Source organism: Siphateles boraxobius, unplaced genomic scaffold, assembly GCF_051911475.1.
Source record: "Siphateles boraxobius isolate OS27281-9 unplaced genomic scaffold, OSU_SipBor_1 26, whole genome shotgun sequence".
In the NCBI taxonomy this organism is placed as follows: Eukaryota; Metazoa; Chordata; class Actinopteri; order Cypriniformes; family Leuciscidae; genus Siphateles; species Siphateles boraxobius.
In genome coordinates this window covers 19,152,994-19,174,167 of record NW_027508876.1, presented here as the reverse complement: position 1 = coordinate 19,174,167, position 21,174 = coordinate 19,152,994, and the positions used below count along the sequence as shown (strand labels likewise).

Genomic DNA, 21,174 nt, shown 5'->3' with positions numbered 1-21,174 from the left:
ACTGTCAAAATGATTTGTTATCACAAATTTGTATCTTTTGTCAAATCAACTTAGATAATTAATGTGTTTCAGATAACAATGTTTTGAGATATATATATATATATATATATATATATAGGCCTAAATACATAGGCTACTGTATATATAAATCGGCATTTCAAGTTAAAAATAAATAAATATTCAAAGCCTTTCTCAATAATAAAAATATGTCTGTTTAGTTGTTTTTAAAATGCTATTTTAATAATGTTGTTCAGCAAAATACACATGCGTAAAAATCTCATGCATTCCCTAAACAAATTCTCCGTTGACTGTTTCATCATTCTCTCTTTCTGTCAGTGTATTTTGTAACATCTGGAGAACTGTCCCGCACTGGTGAGCGCGACCGACTCCTATCTGATTTCCGGGATAGGCTGGGGGAGAGGCTTCTGGATGATGAATGATTGAGTGTCGAAGAGCGGTGTTTTGAAGAGTGAAAATGAGAAGAATTCTGTCTTCTATGTGAATCGACTTTGTGATTGCACTTTTCACAGTCTGTTTTACGATGTCTTTCACAAACTCTGTTGTACCTATGTTCATCCCTTCCTCTCTCAGAAGTACGCGTCAGAGCAGAGGAACGAAGAGTGTTCAGCAGAAAGCGCTTGTTTGTACTTCCCAGCGGACATTTCATCCTGGAATACAGCGATTTAACCAGTTTTCAGACGCAAAATATATAAGGGAATTCCACATTCATTTATTTATGATAAAGAAAGCTTTCTAACATGGTTATCCAGACTTACCAGCCAGCAGGACCCATTGTCTGGGCACGGACTTTTGCTCTATTAGCTTCTTTAAGGAGCTCCTCTACTGCTTTCCTGTGGGAGGAAGGAATATTAACAGGATTTATAGAGTGACCTAAGGACCCGAAGTATTTACTGTTTCATTGACAATCCTGACTGCAGCAGGGGCAAGAAGATTCAATATTTCTATATTGCTTAGTTGTATTCACAGTACTTCTTTAAGGCAGTGGAACTGTAACGTTAGTATGATCCCTGGCCATACATTATTACTTAACGTTATAACGTTACCACTACCTCTTCACTCACCGTTTCACGCATAGCATAACATCTTAAACTAACACTCTGAATTGGTTGTAAACAAATATAAATATATATATATATATATATATATATATATATATATATATATATATATATATATATATATATATACATATACATATATAAATATATAGGACATTCATACCTCTCTAGTTCACTATCATCCATGGTTTATTTCAACTTTAACGGCATTCAATTAAATTATAATTCGTTTCGACTCTGCTTGCTTGCTAGCTGCTGTTGTTGTTTCCTATACTTGAGGACCCAAATTAGGACCCCGTTTGACTAGTTCAGTCCTAACCTAAATAACCGATGTAAAAATATAACCTGACGTCAGTTGCGTATATGAGCATGACGATAAAATTTCAAACGAAAAATCTAAAACCTTTCTGTACTTTGAATTAACAAGTACAACATTTATTTGCGACACTTTGCTGACGTTATGCTCTACGATCGCATTTCAATCAGGCACCTACATGGTCACATATGCTAATCTATTGACAGCTTGCTTGCTGAGTTCGGAACCACATACTAAAATACTACTCCTACCATATCTTTTATGGCAGGAAAAGTTAGAGAAATATGTGGTCCCAAATTCAGCAGCGTGAGCGTCCGTTTCTGCCCAACGGAACGGAACGGGGCCGGTGTCGGTGATAAGAAGGACGACTCATTTCTGAGAATCGGCTCTCTTGAACAGTTCGTTTGAACGAAACCGTGCAAAATGATTCAGTGGTTCTTTACGTCATTATGTGGTCCCCTGGCATATTACATGCTCTAAAACGTTCTAGTTAAGTCATATGTAGGCAGATAATGCTATTTATTACGTTTTTTGATTCATTTTTTTATAGGCCTGTGGTTGTTTACTTAAATTTGTTTCCACCATGAAAAACCACAGATCCCACTAATTGTAACCTAAATTTAATTGGTATTTACAACAAACAAAACTAAAATTCCTTTACATCCCTTGGTAATAATTTATTTATATTTTAAAATAATTAAAACTGGTTTGAGTTTGGTGTCGTATAAAAAAAACCAATACAATTAAGTAATACACATATTTCCAGAGCATTTTATTTGTAAAATTTTTGCTATTCGGCTTTAAGGTAACTTATGTAAATGAAATCCTTATTAGTTAATTCCAAATGATTTTACTATCAGAGACCCGGTTCTCGGTTCAAAGAGTCGGGCAGTTGTTGACTCGAGAGCCGTTAGGACCGATTCATTTCAATACGTATGCAGAGTATACGTGTATTGTTTAGACCTGTTTGACGAACCGGTTCGGCTGATTTGTTCAAAAGAGCCGATTCAAATGAATCATTCGTCCACGAATCGGACATCGCTACAAGACAGATACGGGGGTGTTTTGACGTGCGGATGCGGCTCGGGCAAGCTACGGTGGATGTGATTGAGCTCCATGATTCTCCCCTCTCGGGGCCAGAGTTCACACCATCCAAGGGGAACGTGAATAGGTAATGTTGTTCAAATACTCATAGTATTACTCGCTGATCCTTTATTACAACATTTTGTTAGATGCCATTGTCGTCCATTGTACAGGCGATGTCTCAGACAGAGAGAGACATTAAACGAAAAATTTACAGCGAGCCGCTCTGTACCAGAAATAATGAGATATCGATATTTGTTTGTGTCATTGATCCGGATTGGATACGCCTTATTAACGAGACAAATCATGCAGGTGGCATCCACAGACATTTTAATTCAGCAGAGAAATCGCCGTTATTTCTCCTCACCCTCCCTCCATTCATTTATTTTTGTTGCCTACCTATTTGTGAACGTACAACCTTTCAGAAAATTAATGTCAATGTATTGATTTGGAAAACATGCGCGTGATGGGTGTCAAAAATGGTGGTTTGTGAATAGATCTGGACGGCAGAATGGAAACATGTCATTGCTATTGAAAGCCGTTTGCTCAATAAATAAAGACTTTATGGATGTGCATATCCTTCTTCATGGAAAATGTCAGATATTGCTCGCTTCCTTGGTGGATGTTTAAAGATCAGTCATTAATTCTATTGTTTTATGTCAGTTCAGCTGAACAAACATTTAATTCTTCATCCGCCAGACAGCCAGATAAGCGTGAATGTGCCATTTTGCAAGTGAGAACAGAGACAACTGTGACAGCTTAAGATACAAGGATACAACAAGTGAGTGGCCTTGTCGAACAGCCCTTGCGGTCAATATCTAAACACTCCCTTGAGATTAAAATTCATCAGAGAATCAACATAGAATAGGAATACTAATGGCTACTGCCCAAAGGCCATTCAGCCTTATGTAATGAAGTCCCACATCATGCTATCAAGGGATAAGGTTTAAGTACAAGCTGCTTCATTTAGATCATCAGACTATCCATGTTGAAACATTACAGTGTGCTGGACGAGTGAGCATGGGTATGTGTGTCTGATGAGACGTTGACAGGGCTTTGTAGTGGGAACAGAGGAGCCTTGTGTCCTCATGATTTATTCATGTCCAGCTGCAAGATAAAAACAGAGGCAGGTAGTCACAGAGATGCTGTTGACAGACCAAGCGTGGGGCTGGTTACGGACGCACAGCTGTCGGATGCTGTGAATACAGGCGAAGGTTGTAGTTATTGTTGGTCCAATAGATTGCCCCCTGCTGTTTGGTGGCCTTAAAAAGCCAATTATAAAAGGTGCATGTAGTTCAGGGGGTTTCAGTCTTTTAGATGCCACGGACCTCAAATCCCCCCCTCATGTACAGTAGCTACTTTCAAAAGTCTGGGAACATTATATTTTTTTTTAGATGTTTTGAAAGGAGTCTCTTATGCTCACTAAGGCTGCATTTATTTAATCTAAAATACAGTAAAACAATAATATTGCGAAATACTACAACTTAAACTTCTGTTTTAAAATATTTTAAAGTGTCATTTATTCCTGTGAAAAGCTGAATTTTCAGAATCATTACTTCAGTCTTCAGTGTGTCACATGATCCTTCAGAAATCATTTTAATATGCTGATTTGGTGTTCAAGAAACATTTCTTATTATTATTATCAGTGTTGAAAACAGTTTTTTGCTGCTGTGTGACACCGAAGACTGGAGCAAGGATGCTGAAATTCAGCTTTGACATCACAGGAATAAATTATTTAAAAAAAAATGTATTGTAATAATATTTCACATGACTGTTTTTACTGCATTTTTTATTAAATAAAGGCCCCATAAAGGCCTATTTTTTGTGTATAAAAAACCCCTCAATTTACAGTGTAAAAATATTATAAATATGTGTACAATATTATAAGGAAAATATTCCACTATAGTACTGTACTGTTAGATGTATTATTTAATTAATAACATTTTTATTTATTTTTTATACATTTTTTAGGGGTTTAGTGGAATCTTATTTTTTATTATTTGTTTATTTATTTGATTTTCCTATACTGTTTTTCTCTAAACTTCTTCATTGAGCCCAGGTCTAGTTCACACAAAAATGAAAGTTTTTCCACCCCTGTATGACTTTATTTCTTCAAGCTAAGGCAGACATCAACATTTCCTGTGAATAATGACTGGAACAAACTACCTGAAATCATAAAAAAGTATTAAGATTTTAATTTTACGAAATTCACCTTTTGTGTTCCATTGAAAAAAAAGAAAGTCAAACAGGCTTGGAACGACATGATGTCGAGTAAATATAGACAGAATGTGAACCTTTCTCTAAATTTGAAATGTATCAAAATAAGAAACAGGGCTTTCAGAGGAGTGATTTTAATTATAATCTAGTAGATTTTGATTAATATTTGTATTTAATAACTTGAAGTAGTTTGCATTCCACCCCTACACCCTTGTTTTTATGAACAAATCTGTTCAGATCTTATACAGTACAGTGACTGTTTTTTTTTTTAATCTTCTTCTCTTGCCTCTCGTCTTCTCACTTTCACATCCAAACCTCTTGACTCTGTGCTCCCTGCTGAAATCCTAGATAATTCTCTCTCAGCGGGATTGAAAGATTGCTCCGGGCGAGAGAGCAAGAGATTACACTGTCAGATTAATGTGCAGGAGTAAACCCACACTGCTCTGCAACATAATCTCATCCACACAACACATGGCACACACACAAACACTTTCTCTCGTTCACAACAGTTACCTCACTTCTTCTCTCCGACCCTTCAGAGTGATGTCACACCGTCTACCAGGGGGTGGCCGTCCCCTGCCGGAGTCACACAGCCTCTGACGCCCATGGGGCGGACACCCCCGTCACCAAGATACTGAGTGTGTGTAGCCGAAGCCGAGCGCGATGGGCAGTCTGGGAGAGGGAGTGGACCCGGGCATGGTGAGCGAAGCTCTTCTGGAGGCCCTTTGCTCTGAATGTGGACAGATTCACCGCGCCTGGGAGAACCACCTTTATAACTATCGTTTGGAAGTGGACGATGATTTGGTGTGCCACATCTGCCTTCAGCCGTTGGTTCAGCCCCTGGATACACCATGTGGCCACACCTTCTGTGCCCGCTGCCTGCGCAGCTTCCTGCAGGAACGGGACTTTTGTCCGCTGGACCGTGCGCATCTGCAGCTGCAGGTCTGCCGGCGCTCCAGCATCCTGGTGCACAAGCTGCTGGATAAGTTGTCGATCACCTGTCCGCTCACGCCCTCCTGTTCTCTCAGCATGCCACGCTGTGACCTGGAGGCACATCTCAAACACAGGTAAGATACTCACACTCACATACTCACACAAATATTCACATTCAAATATTTTATCTCAAATGCAAAAGCTGTTGAAATCAAGGGCATTTCTAGCCTTTCATCCGTATTGGGGCACAAAAAAGGGTTCCTATATTTGGATACTGTTTTTTTTAATACTGCTTGGAATGTAAATCATCTTTACCTGCAGTAAAGACTCCTTGAAATTTGTCATTGACAAAAATTACAAGACATTTGCATGTATTGTTTCCTAAAATGGATTGTAGGATCCCACGACTATTTCAGTGAGAAACCGCTGTAAATGATTCAGTGCATGACTGAACTGTCCTAATAAATCAAACTGAATCACGAACAGTTTCAGACCTTTTTGCAAACCCATTTGACGGATTAGATCAAAAGAGTGATTCATTTGCGTATCTGGCATTGCTAGTTCTTATTCTAAACAGCTGTTTAAAAAAAATACAACTTTATCACTGAAATATTATCAGAGAAAATAATTCCGAGGTCGGCATACGGTAATCTTCATTGACACAAAAGGTTTTTATGAGTAATATTTTATGGTACTTTACTGATGCTTGTGCTTCTGTAAAAATGGTCTAGTGATGCCCCTGGCTGAAATAATCATTTTATGTATTCTTGCATTATTTTAACAGTAGAGCCTGGTGCTAGCAATGGCAAGCCCATGGGTTTGATTCCCATTGAATGCAAGAATTGATCAAATGTATACCTTGAAAGTAAAACTTGAGCATGCCAGGCTTTTGAGTCAGAACTAATATCATACACAGGTATCTGTTAGAGTTAGAAATGATGCTTAGCAAACAAATGCTACTGTGACTTTCTTGTGAGTGGAGCCTGCTAGGGTTGATCTGACTTCCTATTTGGGGATTATTTGCCCCTTTGTCATGTGATGGGAGATTAGTCGGTCCTGTGTAATGCACTGGACAGCAGCAGTTTCATATTCTCTTCAGCCATGCTGGGAAACTTCAACTCTAGAAACCTTTTCAACCACTTCTTCTGTGAGACTGCCAAGGGCAACCCAGAGCTATGGTGAGTTAGAGTCCAGTGTGGTATTTTGTTCTAAGAGTTGGCAGGACTGTGTGGTTTGAGAGTGGTATAAATTTAGAAATTAGTTCTGGTGCAGAAGATAGAATTAAATGGTGTCTTTGGATGACCTGAAGGTCTTGGCCTACTAAGGGTTTGATGTCTGATGCCAAACGTCAGTTGAACAGTTCAAATTTGAGCTACAGTAGTTCACAAATCAGAGGACAAAAAAAAGTTTTTGCTATAATCATCTGTTTTTGTAAAAACAAGTAGAAAGTGGAACTTTTCAAAGTTTTGCCAGATCATTCATAGATAATTATTGCAAGAATGTTTTATTTATAGCTCAAAGGAAAAGCACCCAAGGAGATTAGCTAACCTTAACAAGGCACTAACGCCTTCCTAAGAAGTTGAGTTACTACCAGCATTAGCCATCTTCTGTTAGCTTTGTTGACAATCGGCGCTTTCTTGTTACACTATGAGACCTCAGCATGTAATACTATCCTTCAGGTCTTTGTCCTCATGGGTGCTTAGAGTAATTAATTAGCGCTGTTAGTTAATTGTATGTGAGTTATGTTTGTAATATGCTACAATACTCCTAGCTCAAAGGCAAAGAAAAATCCCATAGTTTCACGGGACCAGTGTTGTCTGGGAGACAAATGTGACGAGACTGTGTTTGAGAATACAAGATCAGGGCCTTTACATTAGATTCTTGAAATAGTATCTGCCCTTAGGATGTAGCGCAAGGCTTCTTGTGTAATTTGCTTCCTTTTTCTTGCCCTTGTCCTCCACTTCAAGTCAACCAGACCTCTATGTACCTAGACTCCTGAATATTTTAGGTTAAAGGTTACTGTGTTTATATTTTTATGACTATGTGTGCGGGTCTAGGTGTCCTGGGACACAGAGCCAGCGAACAAAGCTAGATCGGACGCAGATGGAGGGAGGCGAAGACAGGGTCACGGCGACCGATCCCCCCAGATCGCCCCAGACTGAGATGAAGGAGAGTACACCATCACCACCTGCTGGATCCAACGCAGGCAACAATGTTCCTACATGGACAGAAGAGCCTGGAGTAGACAACCCCGCCTTTGAAGAAAGCACGGAAGAAGACAGTTAGTACCCTAAGTATAAATTTCAGAACACACTATCAACAACTTGGTCACTCACTAACCACACAGTTGATTTCAATAGACATTACACTCTAAGGCCACATTCACACAGCAGCAGAATATGGTTGTCAGTCCTTAATACGGTTACATTCACACGCAGTTTCGTTATTTACAGGAGTGACAACCGCATTCTATAACCAAACTCACACCTGTCAAATTTCAGAACAACAACCACATTCTGGAAAACCCGTGCTGTTTGAATGGAACCGGATTGGACAACTAGTTATCTGTCATGTCATACAGTGGTCTGCACTGCACAAATGCGTCTACCATGTGTTTCTGGTTTTCGTGTGTGGTTTCGGTAACTGACAGCAACGAAGATATGATGGGGTTTTAGATTCTGTCACTGTTCTCCAGCGGAGCTGCTCCCGTCCGTTTTGTGTTGCCCATACGCGCAATTCTTTTCATTAGAGATTTGCATTAGCACATGTTGCTTAGCTGACACTTGTTTTTAACTTGTTCACTTGTAATTAAAATTTAGCTGTCTTTCTTTCTCTCAAAGGTGTCCATGGTCTGGAGTGCGCTCCTCCACGTGTGAAGCGTCCTCTCAGCAACCCGTGCATCCATCTTCTCCGTACTGGTAGTTCAGCCTCTTCAGGATGGGACTTTGTTGAAACTTTGCCTCTTTCTGCTGAAGAAGGTGTGATTATTTCATATGAACCTAGAACCAAATCACTTTGTTTTTCTGAGTTCCTTTGAAATCTTTGCTTGGGTTTCATAAGTCTTGTTCTTTAGGTTGTGTTAAACTTCCGTCTCTACCTGAGGGAGAAATCACAACTATTGAGGTTCATCGTGCAAACCCCTACACAGAGCTTGGCATAAGTATTGTTGGTGGAAACGAGACCCCCTTGATAAATGTGGTAATACAGGAAGTGTACCGTGACGGTGTTATAGCTCGAGACGGAAGACTGCTGGCTGGGGACCAATTACTTCAGGTATTGCCGCTATGTTCCAAAATAACTGTCTGATTAAATAGCATTTTCACTGCTATTTACAGATCAGCCCTGATACTTTAATCAATCTCTAAAGAGCTCTAATTAATAGTGGCTGCAGAATGGCTACAAAGAGATGCAGTCAATGCCACAGATACAGAACAGAATTGTTCAAACTGATATTCACGTAAATATGTGACGTGCTCTATCATTTTGAGTCGTTTTGACCCAGAAAATAAATTTTTAGTTTAATGCATTGACTGAAAAAGATATCACTTTGCTCTTTAATTATATATTTATGTTCTTGTTCAACTGTCAAGATATATGATTTAAATGGTGGCTGTCATACAAATTTGTTTTTTTTTAGAAAATTGTCTCTAAAGATTCCACATTTTATTCAAACATAAACTACTGATTTTGTTTTTAAGAAATTCATCTTTTTATTTAGCAAGGATGCATTCAATTGATCAAAAGTGACAGTAAAGACATATATAGATTAACAAAAGTTTTTTCATTTTTTCAAATACTGTTCTTTTGAACTTTCTAGTCATCAGAGAATCCTGAAAAAATAATGTATCTCAGTCACCACAAAAATATGAAGAAGCACAACCATTACTTGAGCCGCAAATCAGCATATTAGGAATAATTTCTGAAGGATCATGTGACACTGAAGACTAAATTACTTATGCTGAAATTTCTGTTTTTCTATCCCAGGAATAAATAAATTAAATTAAATTAAAATAATTTTAATCAAATAAATGCAGCCTTTGTGATAAAAAAATAAAAAATCTTACCGACCCAAACCTTTGAACAGCAGTGTAGATTAATTAAGACATTAATAACAGGTGTTATGATGTAATATGAAAATGTAGTAATGTTAAAAAAAAGTAATAATAATATTATGAATGATGTCCTGAGGTAAATAAAATGTCAGATGGCCTGAGGTAAATAAAATGTCAGATGGCATGTTATTCACAATCTGTTTTATTGACATCTTTCCGCATTTTGTTATCAGCACAATTTGAAAGCTGAACATTTATTCAATCCAAAACCCCATAAATCACAAAAACAATTCTTCACTAACATTTTATTGCAGCTACCGACTCAAAATAATAGAGCACATCACATTTGTCAAACCCATTCAATCTTTCTCTACACTTCCCATTCGAGTGCAGGTGAACAACGTAGACATCAGTAATGTGTCCCATAACTTCGCCCGCTCCACACTGGCACGTCCCTGCGCCACTCTGCAGTTGACGGTTCTGAGAGAACGCCGCTGCTCTGCCAGGCCACCTGTGGCAACTGCTACACCCAAGGGCAGCCCTGCCAGCATACGCATCACCTTGCACAAGCGGGAATCATCAGAGCAGCTGGGGATCAAGCTGGTGCGGCGTACAGATGAAGCGGGTGTGTTTATCCTGGACTTGCTGGAGGGAGGGTTAGCCGCTAAAGATGGACGGCTTTGCAGCAACGACAGAGTGTTGGCCGTCAACGAGCATGACCTGAGACACGGCACGCCTGAGCTGGCAGCTCAGATTATACAGGTAGAGAGAAAGAATGTGTGGGGGGCAGTTCAGGTCAAGATAAAGATGCTAGTAGACCTTTGCTTTGATAAATGATATTAAAATTCTATATTTTTGTCTAAATAAATTACAAATAAAAAGACTCAAAAAAATAAAATCAGTCATTTTAAATGCTACAAGTGAATTTAGGCATCACAACATTATAATATAAAGTTAAAAAAGGGATATGTATTATGAGATTTGCTAAACATTACATAACTATTATATTATTAGTATTTTAAAAAATATTTTTTAAGCAAGCAACAGGTGTCATTTTCAGTATTATTTATATACTATTACTATAATAGTTAATTATTATTTTGAATTAACATTTTTATATTTTAAATTTTTCAGATTTACTTTAATTTAAACCTTTTTTAGTTAGATGCCACAGCAAGATTTTCTATTTTTCTTTTTATATATATATATATATAAAATTGTATTTTAGTTTGAACAACACTGTAATCTAAATGTAAAAATATGAGAAATCTTCATGTACAATTAAATAACCAATATCAGCTGATTCGATCAATAAATAAAAAAAAGAAGAAAAAAAAAAGTCTAATATCGGCCACTTACTAATATGATTACAGATATATTCTGTATATATTCGGGGAAAAAATCCCATAGATTTATCATTTATTTAGATTTAAGCCACATCTAAAGCCTGGAAAACCAGACCTAGCAACACCTTAGCAATGACATAGCATCATCCTTGCAACCACCCTAGCATGACGGTGACTTTTGCACAGGCTCACACTTCAAAGGCTTTTTTCTTCAGAAAATATAAATCTATTTTCCTCTAGTAAATGTTCTCATAATAAAACAGCTATTGTCATCTGTGCAAATCTCAGTGCCTGTTTGGGACATTAGGACACTACCGCTGCTGCCCTACTCAGAGGGTAATGTGATTGATAGTATCTTTATGTCTACGTGAGCTCCTTTCTCCCATCTGGCTGCCCCGATCACACAGAGAAAGGGCAGCTAAAGCATTAATAAGAATAGCACTGGCAGACAGCAGACTGCCTTTTCAAACAGGGGTGCCGCTATGGTTTCTATCGCTTGCCCTTAGGTTTAAATCATGTGGTCCCCATCAGGCCGCCTTTCTCTTCAGGGCTCTTGGAATTGTTCTTAACCCCCCCCCCCCCCAATACGACACCCCTAGAGTAAGAGTATTAGGTATTTATACAGACTGCCTACTGTCATCTTCTAGGCTAGTGGAGAAAGAGTCAATCTGCTGATTAGCCGGTCCAGCAAGCAGACTATGGCTGTGCACACAGGCTCCACCTTGACTAGGGACATTTGGAGCCATGAACACATCCCGCCGCTTCCGTGCACTGCGACCCCAAGCCCTGTCCCAAGTCTGCACCTTGCCAGGTCTTCCACCCAGAGAGTGAGTACAAATGCCTGCAGCCAAGAGCAAGAACAAGTCTGTGTATGTTGCTGAATCTATTTTAGCTCTGTGAAGACGTAATTAGGGAGCCCTATTTCCGAAGCATCTGGGTAGCCTCCAGTTTTCCAGGAGTTTACACCACAACCTTAATTACTCCTGGTTGGATCTATTATGAGATCAATTATGAAGTTGAAGTAGAGCTGATCCCATTGGGATGATGAACAGCACTCTACAGAGAGCCAAACAGAGTGTCAATTAAGAAATGGGCTTCCCTTTTTTCTTATCCACATCTGAGAGAGTTTTAGACTGTGCTGCTTGTACTGTATAAATATGAGCGTGTGTTGTAGGACCTCTCCCAGTGTGTGACCTGTAAGGAGAAACACATCACTGTGAAGAAGGAACCTCACGAGTCACTGGGTATGACTGTGGCAGGGGGGCGGGGCAGCAAGAGCGGAGAGCTGCCGATCTTTGTGACGAGCGTCCAACCCCATGGCTGCCTGTCACGTGATGGACGAATCAAACGTGGTGAGTTACATAAACAAATGCAAATTTATGCAGCTACCTATTAGCTGTCTATCTATTACCTTAAATCAGCTATCCATTACCTATCATTAACATTGAGCCCATTTACTTTATTTATAAATATTCCTGGTCTTATTGTGTATGATTCATTGGTTTATGTTATTCTGAAAAAATAAAGGTTTGTTTTTGGTTGTGATAAGATTTGCAGGACTTTTTTTGGGGTCATTTATCCAAATAAAAAGGAAAAAAAGAAATTAAATTCCACTGCCAAATGATGAGATCATTTTAATAATCAGTAAATTAGGGATGTCCCGATCTGTATCAGCTATGCTAAGCCTGATCCTTTTTTTTAGCTCCTTTAGATCCTTCAGTCAGCCGTCATGCAGGTGTTGTGCAGTAGGTGGTGGCATAGATATATACATAGATGCCTCAATAGCGGCTGTTTCTATGGGCCGCTATATGCCGTCGGCCATATTGGACTGGTCAAAGCTGGTTGGTGAAAACTCGAGAGTAAGTTGACTGTGTGTCTGCAACTGTAGTTAGATGCATGTATGAATATATCTATGTCTGCAATAGACTTCAGCAGAGGATTTCGCGAAACTAAAACTAACACAATACAACAAGATGAAGGCGTCAGCTTACACCATAATATAAACCTGTAATACTGAGTTCTGAGTTAATAATACATATAAGAACACAGCCCAACACATTTGCACTTGTGAAAGGTTATCCCATTTCTTTGGAAAATGAAATCTCGGCGGTTTCACAACCAGAAGCTGCGCAATGTTGTGGCATTATTCTTTTTTTTATGTGAGTGACGACATGCTGACCATTCCAAGATGGCGGGCATGCTGACGTGTCTGGAGCGGTTGAATGTGGCATTTATATATATCCATATCTATGTGTGGTGGTATGCACTTAAGCTTAAAGCTTTGTTCGAGCTTCCATGTTTAACATATTTGTTGCACACTTTTGTAACAAATCATTCGAAAGTCATTTATTTACTGTTTATTTTTGTCTGCCGTCAGACTATCTTGCTATTGGTTGCGTCTTGCTTTGGAATTGACTGACAGACTGGCATTCTGAAACCATGAGCTTTAAAAAGAACAGAGTAATTAGAATCATTCATTAAGTATCAGAATACACAGGTTGTGCTGTATATGTTTGATTCACTAAAAAGAACCGACTCATTCTTTCAGGAATCAGACTACACTGGCTCTGCTATATGCGTTTGATTCTCTAAAAGAACTGACTCATTAAAGTCATTCATTAGGGAATCACACGACACTGGCTGTGCTGTATGTATTTGATTCTCCAAAAGAATTGACTCATTAGAGTCATTCATTTGGGAATCACACTACACTTGCTGTGTTTGATTTACTAAAAAGACCCCAGTAATTAGACATTCATTCGAGAATCACACTACACTGTTTGTGCTATATGCGTTTAAAAACCTAAAATAAACCATGTCATGCATTCAGGATTCAGAATAAACTGGTTCTATGTGTTTGATTCACTAAATATTATAGATTCATTAGAATAATTTGTTAGGAAACCAGACTACACTGGCTGTACTGTATGTACTTGATTCCCTAAAAAGAACCATCTCAGAGTTATTAATTCTATAATCGGACTTCAATGATCGTGCTGTCTATTTCACGCTGTGGATTCACATTACATCAAGTTGTGGTGCTTCCTGTCCTCTAGACAAAAAGGCCCCCCAAAAAAAGGAAAACACTGTTTCCCGCTTGTGTGTCTGATGATGAAGTGCACTGAAGTGAAACCGGTCTCCATGGGGGCTTCAGCCGTGTTGCAGTGCTCTCTGTGTGGCTGTTTGGAGTGTCTCTAAGTGTCTTTGTCGTCTCTCATTGCTCAGGGGATGTACTGTTGAGTATTAATGGTCAGGATCTGACCTACCTGAGCCACAGTGAGGCAGTGGGCACTCTGAAGACCAGCGCCGCGTCCTGCTCTGTCCAACTGAAGGCAATAGAGGTCAGCACAGTTGAAGAACCGGGCCTGGAAGAAGAGCTTCTCCCTCCGCACGAAAACGACTACGACGCAAGCTGGTCGCCATCATGGGTGATGTGGCTTGGACTTCCCAGGTAAATCAAATTTTGTAGAGCTTCACTTGGAAGATTGTTTGATGAGTGAAATAAAACAACAGCGTTATTTGAGTGGATGTACTGTTGGAAGATTCAGACTCCATTAGGAGACTTAAAAATAGCTTCCTCACCTTGCTGAGCACTGATCCAAATAACCCTAAAATAGTCAATGCAATCTGGCCAGGAATACCATCATGCCAGGTTTCGTTTCACCTACTTTTTCCCATCCAAATCTGAGTGGGAACAGCTTTGAAGGGGAAAAAGGCAGCTATTTTAAGGACTTTTCTGGAAAATGTCTGTAGTGTTGATGTGTTTTGGATCAGCAGCTTTATGCAGTGTTAACCCATGAGGGGATTATGGCTGTGTCGTGATGTAAACAGCTGCAGATTATCAGATGAAACGCACATTTGGAGATAACTTGCTCCTAGCCCATTTTAGCCTAGCCTCGGGTCATTCAGTCCAATCTCGCTCCTTCCTTTTTCACTCTGTCCTCCCTTTTGTCCTTTATCATCCATCGCTTTTGCTTTGGCACCCTTCTGTTTCCTTCTCCCTTCCTGTCATTGTGCCAAATCCTCCATTTCTCTGTCTCCTACCAACTTGCATCTGTTTTTCTGTGTTTCTATGTCTGTTGTCCCCTATTATTCAGAGTAATCTGACATGCAATTTTTTGACCTGTCAGCGATTAAACAGAAAAAATATATTTCCTGATAATGCACACTTACTTTCCACATTGTACTCTATCACAGCTACCTGCATAGCAGTCATGAGATTGTCCTCCGCAGAAGTCACCCTGGCAGCTGGGGCTTCAGCATTGTTGGAGGTTATGAGGAGAACCACAGCAACCAGGCGTTCTTTATCAAGACCATCGTCCTTGGAACACCCGCTTACTACGATGGCCGTCTAAAGTGAGCAAGCACAACAAAACAAACAATAAACAATGAATTAATGCCTCACGGCTAGATGATACATCACTTTCAATATTACCTTGATTTAAAAAACAAAAGGAAATCCAGCACACTATCAATACAATCAATGATTGAGCTTTGACAGTATGTTGTTGTTTATGCCTGATGAAGGTCATGAGACCGAAACATTGCTAATAAATATTTTGTGATACATTTTGCAAGTATTTGATAGTGTGTGGGGTTTCCTTTTGTTTTTTAGATTTGACTTTTTGAGGTCTTCTTTCCTACGCACCTATCTATTACCTGCAGGTGTGTGATGGTAATTGTTAATTAATATTACCTTGATTAAAATGTGGAGGGAAAAAAACAAGAAAAAAAAGATATTTTTTTGGAAAACACTTAACAAAAACACTATTTTTTTCTTACATATGTAATTATAATTATTACATTTAGTGAATATATTTATAAATTTAATTTTTAATTATGAAATATAATTCATTATCATGTTTCATTATAGTCATAAACAATGTATTTATACATATTTAACACATACCGGTTAATACATTTTTATTAATAAATTACCATTTTATACCACAGAACTTTGTTACCCTGTTATGGGGGGACCGCACTGTGGTTGCAGCCGTTGTGTGTGCTGATGCGCAATACACTGCAGCTATTAACACCAGACAGAAGGAGATTCACGTCATCAGAAGGAAAGAAGCGTAAATGGATGGAGAAGCATAGGTTACTGTAAAGCTACGTCTTAGTTGGTGATTATCTTGGCGAAAGCCGAGTACAAATCACAAGTACAAACCATTTTATACCACAGAACTTTGTTGTGAATATTTATATTGAAGTCGGCGTGAAATGGATTTTTTCTTTTTTTCTTAGTGATATTATTGTGAACAATTGATCCGTTTAATTTTAAATCAACGACAGACAGATAGATAGATAGATCTTTTTCCAATAGATAGATTGTGACATTAAAAACAACTAATTTGTTTTTGACTGATTCATTAAAAACTAATCAGTTGCATTAACATTATTCTCTACCATTGAGATTATATCAATAGCATTGACATCACAATGCTTCTTTTCCCATCCAGGTGTGGTGACATGATAGTGGCGGTAAACTGTCTGTCCACGGCTGGCATGAGTCATTCCGCGCTGGTGCCCATGCTGAAGGAGCAACGGAGCAGAGTGGCGCTTACCGTCGTGTCCTGGCCAGGAAGTCTAATCTAACCTCACCAGGGCACCATGCCTCACCTCATATCTGTGTTCTAATGGTCCTATGTGTTCTACTCTCTGCCACGGAGGCACCATACGGTCAAAGCCAGAGTCTCGGAAAATTGAATGCTTTTACTTGATGCTGAATAAACAAGGCCTTAGAAAACCTGCCACGCCCATGAGGCCACCGCCCTCTGGAGAGCAGCCTTAAGGTCTCCCCTCACCATGCCGATCAGCAGTCCACTCTACCGGAGGTTTTATATACATGTTATCTCTAAATGTGATCTACGTTTGTGAATGTTTGTGTAAAAGAGAGACCGAACAAGTGTTTGTGCGCAAGTATGAATGTGGACAGATGTTTAATAAATCTTTCCCAGTGAGGATATGAGAGTTAAGCCTCAGTTGATTTGTAAAAATGATTTCTAACCCCACTTAACAGATTTGATCCAACCTTTTTACTATAATAATCTCAGAAAAGTCTAATGTTAAAAAGTTCCAAGCTCTCTAGAGATGAAATGTGGGGAAAATATTTGCCCTTCTAAAATACTTTTTGAAAATCTTTGAAAAAGATTAGCAGCAATATCTCAGGAGTTTAGCATTTGCTACCATCTCTGGGCAAGAGTTCAAGGTTTGGCTGGTTAAGCATGTCCCCCATTAGCTCCTGCTGACAAATGCCATAACTACCATCTGTCAGGAAAGTAACTACAAAAACAGTATCAGTGTACACAAAATAAAAGTCTTCATTAAAAAAAACAGGGTTAAACTAAACCTAAAATAAGGTCTGTGGTTAAACAAGATATCTTTGTTTATAGCAAGGATTTCTAATAGGTTGTTGTATAGGGAACCAGAGTGATGCCAAATTCCAGGTTGGCCTACAAAAACAGTCACTACAGCGCTCTAAAAACTGGCAACTGCCTTTGACGTCAAAGTTCAGGTCTCTGGGACCCACTATCCAGCCCAACATGTTTTTGAAAAGTTAACATGAACAGAGACTGTTCCTCTTCCACCATTATGAACTTTATTCACCACAAAACAAAGAGTTGCAGCAGTGATTGTTTATTTCACAAATGAATCTAAACTGAAAACATGCATGTATAAACTAAACTGAGGAAAAACTCATGAAAAAGAAAAAAAGTTAATGTTAAGGCAATGGCTTCTTGGATCCAGTCTTGTTCAAGGACACATTTTGCAGATGCTCAGATAGTTTAGCTGCATCTGTTTTGGATGAAGTCGTCTTGCGTTTGCGCTGCTTGACTTTTGGCTTCTGTAAGATCATATAAAAATGAGCATTTCCAATACGTCTCAAACACACACAGGATTGGTGCACTGCTACATATCAGTTTACCTGCAGTTTTGACTTCTGAGGGTTATGGACTACAGAATGCCTCTTCAGGCTTTCCTGTATATTTAAAAAAAAAGAAAAGTTATTTATTAATTTAAGATACTCCACCATAATAAAGGGAAACGCTTACCTTCATAGCAAAGGCTTTACTGCAACCTGCAAAAGGGCAGGTGAAGTCACGCTTTCCCTCATGGAAGACCAGAATGTGGTTCTGCAGGTTGAAGTTTTTGGTGTAGCTCTTTTGACAGCCCTCTCTAGAGCATTTAAACATGCGCCGCTCCCCAGAGTGAACGGATTGTTTGTGCTTCTGCAAAAACCAGGCATTGTGGAAGATCTTCTTGCATTGATCACATGGCAGGGTAACTGTAAACAAGAGAAAAATTGAGCACAGATAAACTTGCATTCAATTTGATTAATCAAAAGGACTTTGCACACACACACCTCTGTGTGCAGTCTTTTTGTGCTTTTGAAACTCGGACCAAGTTTTTCCTTTGAAGTTGCAGAACTCCTCACCACATGGGTAAACTTAATTTATAAAGGAAGGGGAAAATAGTTAGATCTTTTAAAAAAAACTTGATTGTTTGAAATTCAGAAAAGGTTTTCTATTACCTTCATGTACCTTCCCATGTCGTTTTAGAGCTTTAGAGGAAACAAATTTGTTGTTGCATCCCTTAAAGTCACATCTGTCAGAATGAGATGGAGTAGCTGGTAACAATGAGGGGAGGAGGAGAGGGGATACATAATGTGTAACCCTAATGTGATCTTAAAAAAATAAAAATGAACTCACTCAAAGGGCAACTCATTTGTGTGTTCACACATGTGAATCTTCAGTTGCTTTTTCTTACGGAACTCCTTTCCACAGCCTTGATGGTTGCACTACAAAATTTTGTAAATACAAAGTAAACCTTTTAAATGATAAAATGAACAACTTAATCAAATCACAAGATTACTTACCACATAATACCTCTCCTCGTGGTGGTGAACATGAGCAACATGGTTCCTCAAGCTGCCAGGCGTGGAAAACGCAGCTGAACACTCGCTGACTGAGCACCTTTACCAGTTTTGATCAGCAGAAATGTGCACAAAAAGGGCATAGTAAGGGTATTCTGTGACTGCATATTAAAAACCTCAGTGAGCAGCCCACTGAGCCTTTAAAGCATGCCTATACACACTCAATGGGCAGGCAGCTTGCTAGGTCAGACGAAAGGGGACGAGTAGTTCGTTCAGTTGAATCGGTTGAGTAAACGATTCAATGATGATGAAGTTCAATAAGAACACAACGTATACAGCAGAAGTGGTCACTGAACAAGACTTTTAGTGAACAAAGGTCACTGGCATGAATCAAAATTTATACCACTACAAACTTGTTTTAAAAGTGAGAAGTACATATAAGTAGGGTACATAACTCAAGACGAAACACTTGAAAATGCCGTAAAATAATATATATTTTTTTAAAAACACACACATCTAGGCCTACTTACAAGTCTTAATATAGCAAGTTCTTCGAGTAAACAATTTTCTGTCAGTATGTGGACTCACAGGTAGGGTTTCTCGCCACTGTGGCTCAGTTTATGTCGGGTAAGCTGGTAACGGGTACAAAAGCTCTTCTCGCAGTTTCCACAAGCAAATGGCTTCTGATGAATAGTAAATAAAAATACGACTTTTTTAAAATAAAAAGTTCAGACCAGTAAGTACTAATATGCACACTAGAGCAGCATCTAAAATCCAGACAAGATTAAGTTATGGATTTTGTTTCACTCACCAGTCCCGTGTGTCTGCAGTAATGCGTTTCCAACTTCCACAGCTTTGAAAACGTCGCTTTACAGTCAGAGAAAGAACAAATTAAATGTTTATTCGGGTGTTTAATTCTTTCACCCATTCTAGTCGATTATAAACTGCTACTGTCAACAGGAGGCAGGTCGGTCTTCGGCCCACAACAAAACAATTTCATTGAGCTACGTTTTATTGTGAGTGGAACATACCAACTGAGTTTATTGAAAATTGGGACAAAAATAGGCAAACGCGAAAAAAATATCATGTATCAGCTTAGCTGTCATATTATTTATTATTATGTGTTGTTATCAGAATAATAATGAATGATTTTGGCTCACCAATAGTAGTTATTGCGCTTTCACAAGTAGATAATATGGCTTGTTCCTGATTTGAATAGATCTACCTGTATACGTCACATGATTAGCGCATGACGTCGCGTAGTTATGGCTCTCATTTGTTTATTTTGTATTTATTGTTATAATTGAGAACATTACACATAACAATTAAACCACAATATTTTGTAAAATGTTACGAAATTAGGGGTATATAGGCAGCTAGAGATCTTAATAAATAATAGAATAGCCTATAGCCTAGTGAATGGTTCCATGGTTCACATAGCTTACGAATTTTTATGGTTTCCATATTTTATTTACCAAAATATTTTTTTCTATTTGTCATCTGGTTATTTTTCACAAATGAACTAGCATCACATGTTTTAAATGTTTATTTTCCATGGTGATTCACACATGGCATAACACCTGATAAACACAAAGCAACTGTGCACCTTCACAGAGTTGTGATCGGGACTGAAGGTCTTTAGAATTGTCTGACAGAGATTTATGTGGATATAAAACCGTCAAGTGGCTCCATTCAAGTCTGTGCATGAATGTGTCTTTCTAGGGTGTTTAAAAGACTGCCTGGCTCCATCCATCATACACACACATGGAAATTACTGCCCTAATTGTGGTTTATCAGCCTCCAAGAACAGCCCGCTGATATGTATGATTTACTACAGTCATGATTGCCCCTGTGTCTCAAGGTGATCATGTTTTATTTCAAAGTCTTGTGTATTTCCTGCTTGATGCACTTTAGCCAAAGGGGGATTTGTTTTTCTCTTTCTCCAGCTTGATCTAGAACATAGCTATTCACAGGAACTTCACATTTAAATGATGCATGGATAAACAACCAAAATCTTACATTAAATAGTCCACAGTGGACAGCTTATAACCTTCTATCAAGCTAATCCAGACTCCATCCATCTGACATCAAGTTCAGCGGACATTCCTGCCCTATGGTCACCGTCATGCCTATTCTGTCACATCATCCGGTCTTGCAGTGTCCCAACCCTCCCATGTTTGGGATTGATCAATAAAGCTGCCTCTATATCTCAATGGCCATGATCTGTCCTGATAAGCACCATCAAACAAAAAGACAAACACCGACTCACAGG

At 38.8% G+C, this 21,174-nt stretch overlaps 3 protein-coding genes across 5 annotated transcripts; 1 reads left to right on the top strand and 2 right to left on the bottom strand.

Moving 5' to 3' along the window:
- Nucleotides 1-218: 218 nt before the first annotated feature.
- Nucleotides 219-1,388, bottom strand: LOC143751891 (uncharacterized). Its single transcript, XM_077244689.1, has 3 exons — nucleotides 1,243-1,388; nucleotides 777-851; nucleotides 219-668 (listed from the first exon to the last, which is right to left on the bottom strand). The coding sequence occupies exons 1-3, from the start codon at nucleotides 1,263-1,265 to the stop codon at nucleotides 317-319; spliced, it is 450 nt and encodes a 149-aa protein (XP_077100804.1). The 5' UTR covers nucleotides 1,266-1,388; the 3' UTR covers nucleotides 219-316.
- A 1,032-nt stretch (nucleotides 1,389-2,420) lies between these two features.
- On the top strand, nucleotides 2,421-16,999 carry lnx2a (ligand of numb-protein X 2a). Of its 3 annotated transcripts, none has more exons than XM_077244686.1 (11): nucleotides 2,421-2,566; nucleotides 5,235-5,762; nucleotides 7,686-7,909; nucleotides 8,469-8,606; nucleotides 8,702-8,901; nucleotides 10,074-10,442; nucleotides 11,674-11,853; nucleotides 12,201-12,378; nucleotides 14,252-14,477; nucleotides 15,260-15,382; nucleotides 16,489-16,999. In XM_077244686.1, the coding sequence occupies exons 2-11, from the start codon at nucleotides 5,359-5,361 to the stop codon at nucleotides 16,622-16,624; spliced, it is 2,178 nt and encodes a 725-aa protein (XP_077100801.1). In that variant the 5' UTR covers nucleotides 2,421-2,566; nucleotides 5,235-5,358; the 3' UTR covers nucleotides 16,625-16,999. The 3 variants fall into 3 exon arrangements, with proteins under 3 accessions (XP_077100801.1, XP_077100800.1, XP_077100802.1); XM_077244685.1 differs by having other exon boundaries at nucleotides 15,224-15,382; XM_077244687.1 differs by having other exon boundaries at nucleotides 5,235-6,806; nucleotides 15,224-15,382.
- A 650-nt stretch (nucleotides 17,000-17,649) lies between these two features.
- Nucleotides 17,650-19,895, bottom strand: gtf3ab (general transcription factor IIIA, b). The gene is made up of 9 exons (XM_077244688.1): nucleotides 19,714-19,895; nucleotides 19,491-19,585; nucleotides 18,906-19,002; nucleotides 18,739-18,827; nucleotides 18,561-18,634; nucleotides 18,393-18,476; nucleotides 18,082-18,314; nucleotides 17,955-18,008; nucleotides 17,650-17,873 (listed from the first exon to the last, which is right to left on the bottom strand). Exons 1-9 carry the CDS (start codon nucleotides 19,828-19,830, stop codon nucleotides 17,751-17,753), a joined length of 966 nt encoding a protein of 321 aa, XP_077100803.1. The 5' UTR covers nucleotides 19,831-19,895; the 3' UTR covers nucleotides 17,650-17,750.
- Nucleotides 19,896-21,174: the final 1,279 nt, after the last annotated feature.

Excerpts from the sequence above, each read along its gene's own strand:
- LOC143751891 (XM_077244689.1), bottom strand. The coding sequence starts at position 1,265 with ATGGATGATAGTGAACTAGAGAG. Across the intron at positions 852-1,242 it reads GATGATAGTGAACTAGAGAG|GAAAGCAGTAGAGGAGCTCC; the intron begins GTATGAATGTCC and ends TTCCTCCCACAG. Across the intron at positions 669-776 it reads ACAATGGGTCCTGCTGGCTG|GATGAAATGTCCGCTGGGAA; the intron begins GTAAGTCTGGAT and ends GCTGTATTCCAG.
- lnx2a (XM_077244685.1), top strand. The coding sequence starts at position 5,359 with ATGGGCAGTCTGGGAGAGGGAGTGGACCCGGGCATGGTGAGCGAAGCT. Across the intron at positions 8,902-10,073 it reads CTGGGGACCAATTACTTCAG|GTGAACAACGTAGACATCAG; the intron begins GTATTGCCGCTA and ends ATTCGAGTGCAG. Across the intron at positions 10,443-11,673 it reads TGGCAGCTCAGATTATACAG|GCTAGTGGAGAAAGAGTCAA; the intron begins GTAGAGAGAAAG and ends GTCATCTTCTAG.
- gtf3ab (XM_077244688.1), bottom strand. The coding sequence starts at position 19,830 with ATGGGTGAAAGAATTAAACACCCGAATAAACATTTAATTTGTTCTTTC. Across the intron at positions 18,828-18,905 it reads ACGAGGAGAGGTATTATGTG|TGCAACCATCAAGGCTGTGG; the intron begins GTAAGTAATCTT and ends AAAATTTTGTAG. Across the intron at positions 18,009-18,081 it reads GTAAAGCCTTTGCTATGAAG|GAAAGCCTGAAGAGGCATTC; the intron begins GTAAGCGTTTCC and ends TTAAATATACAG.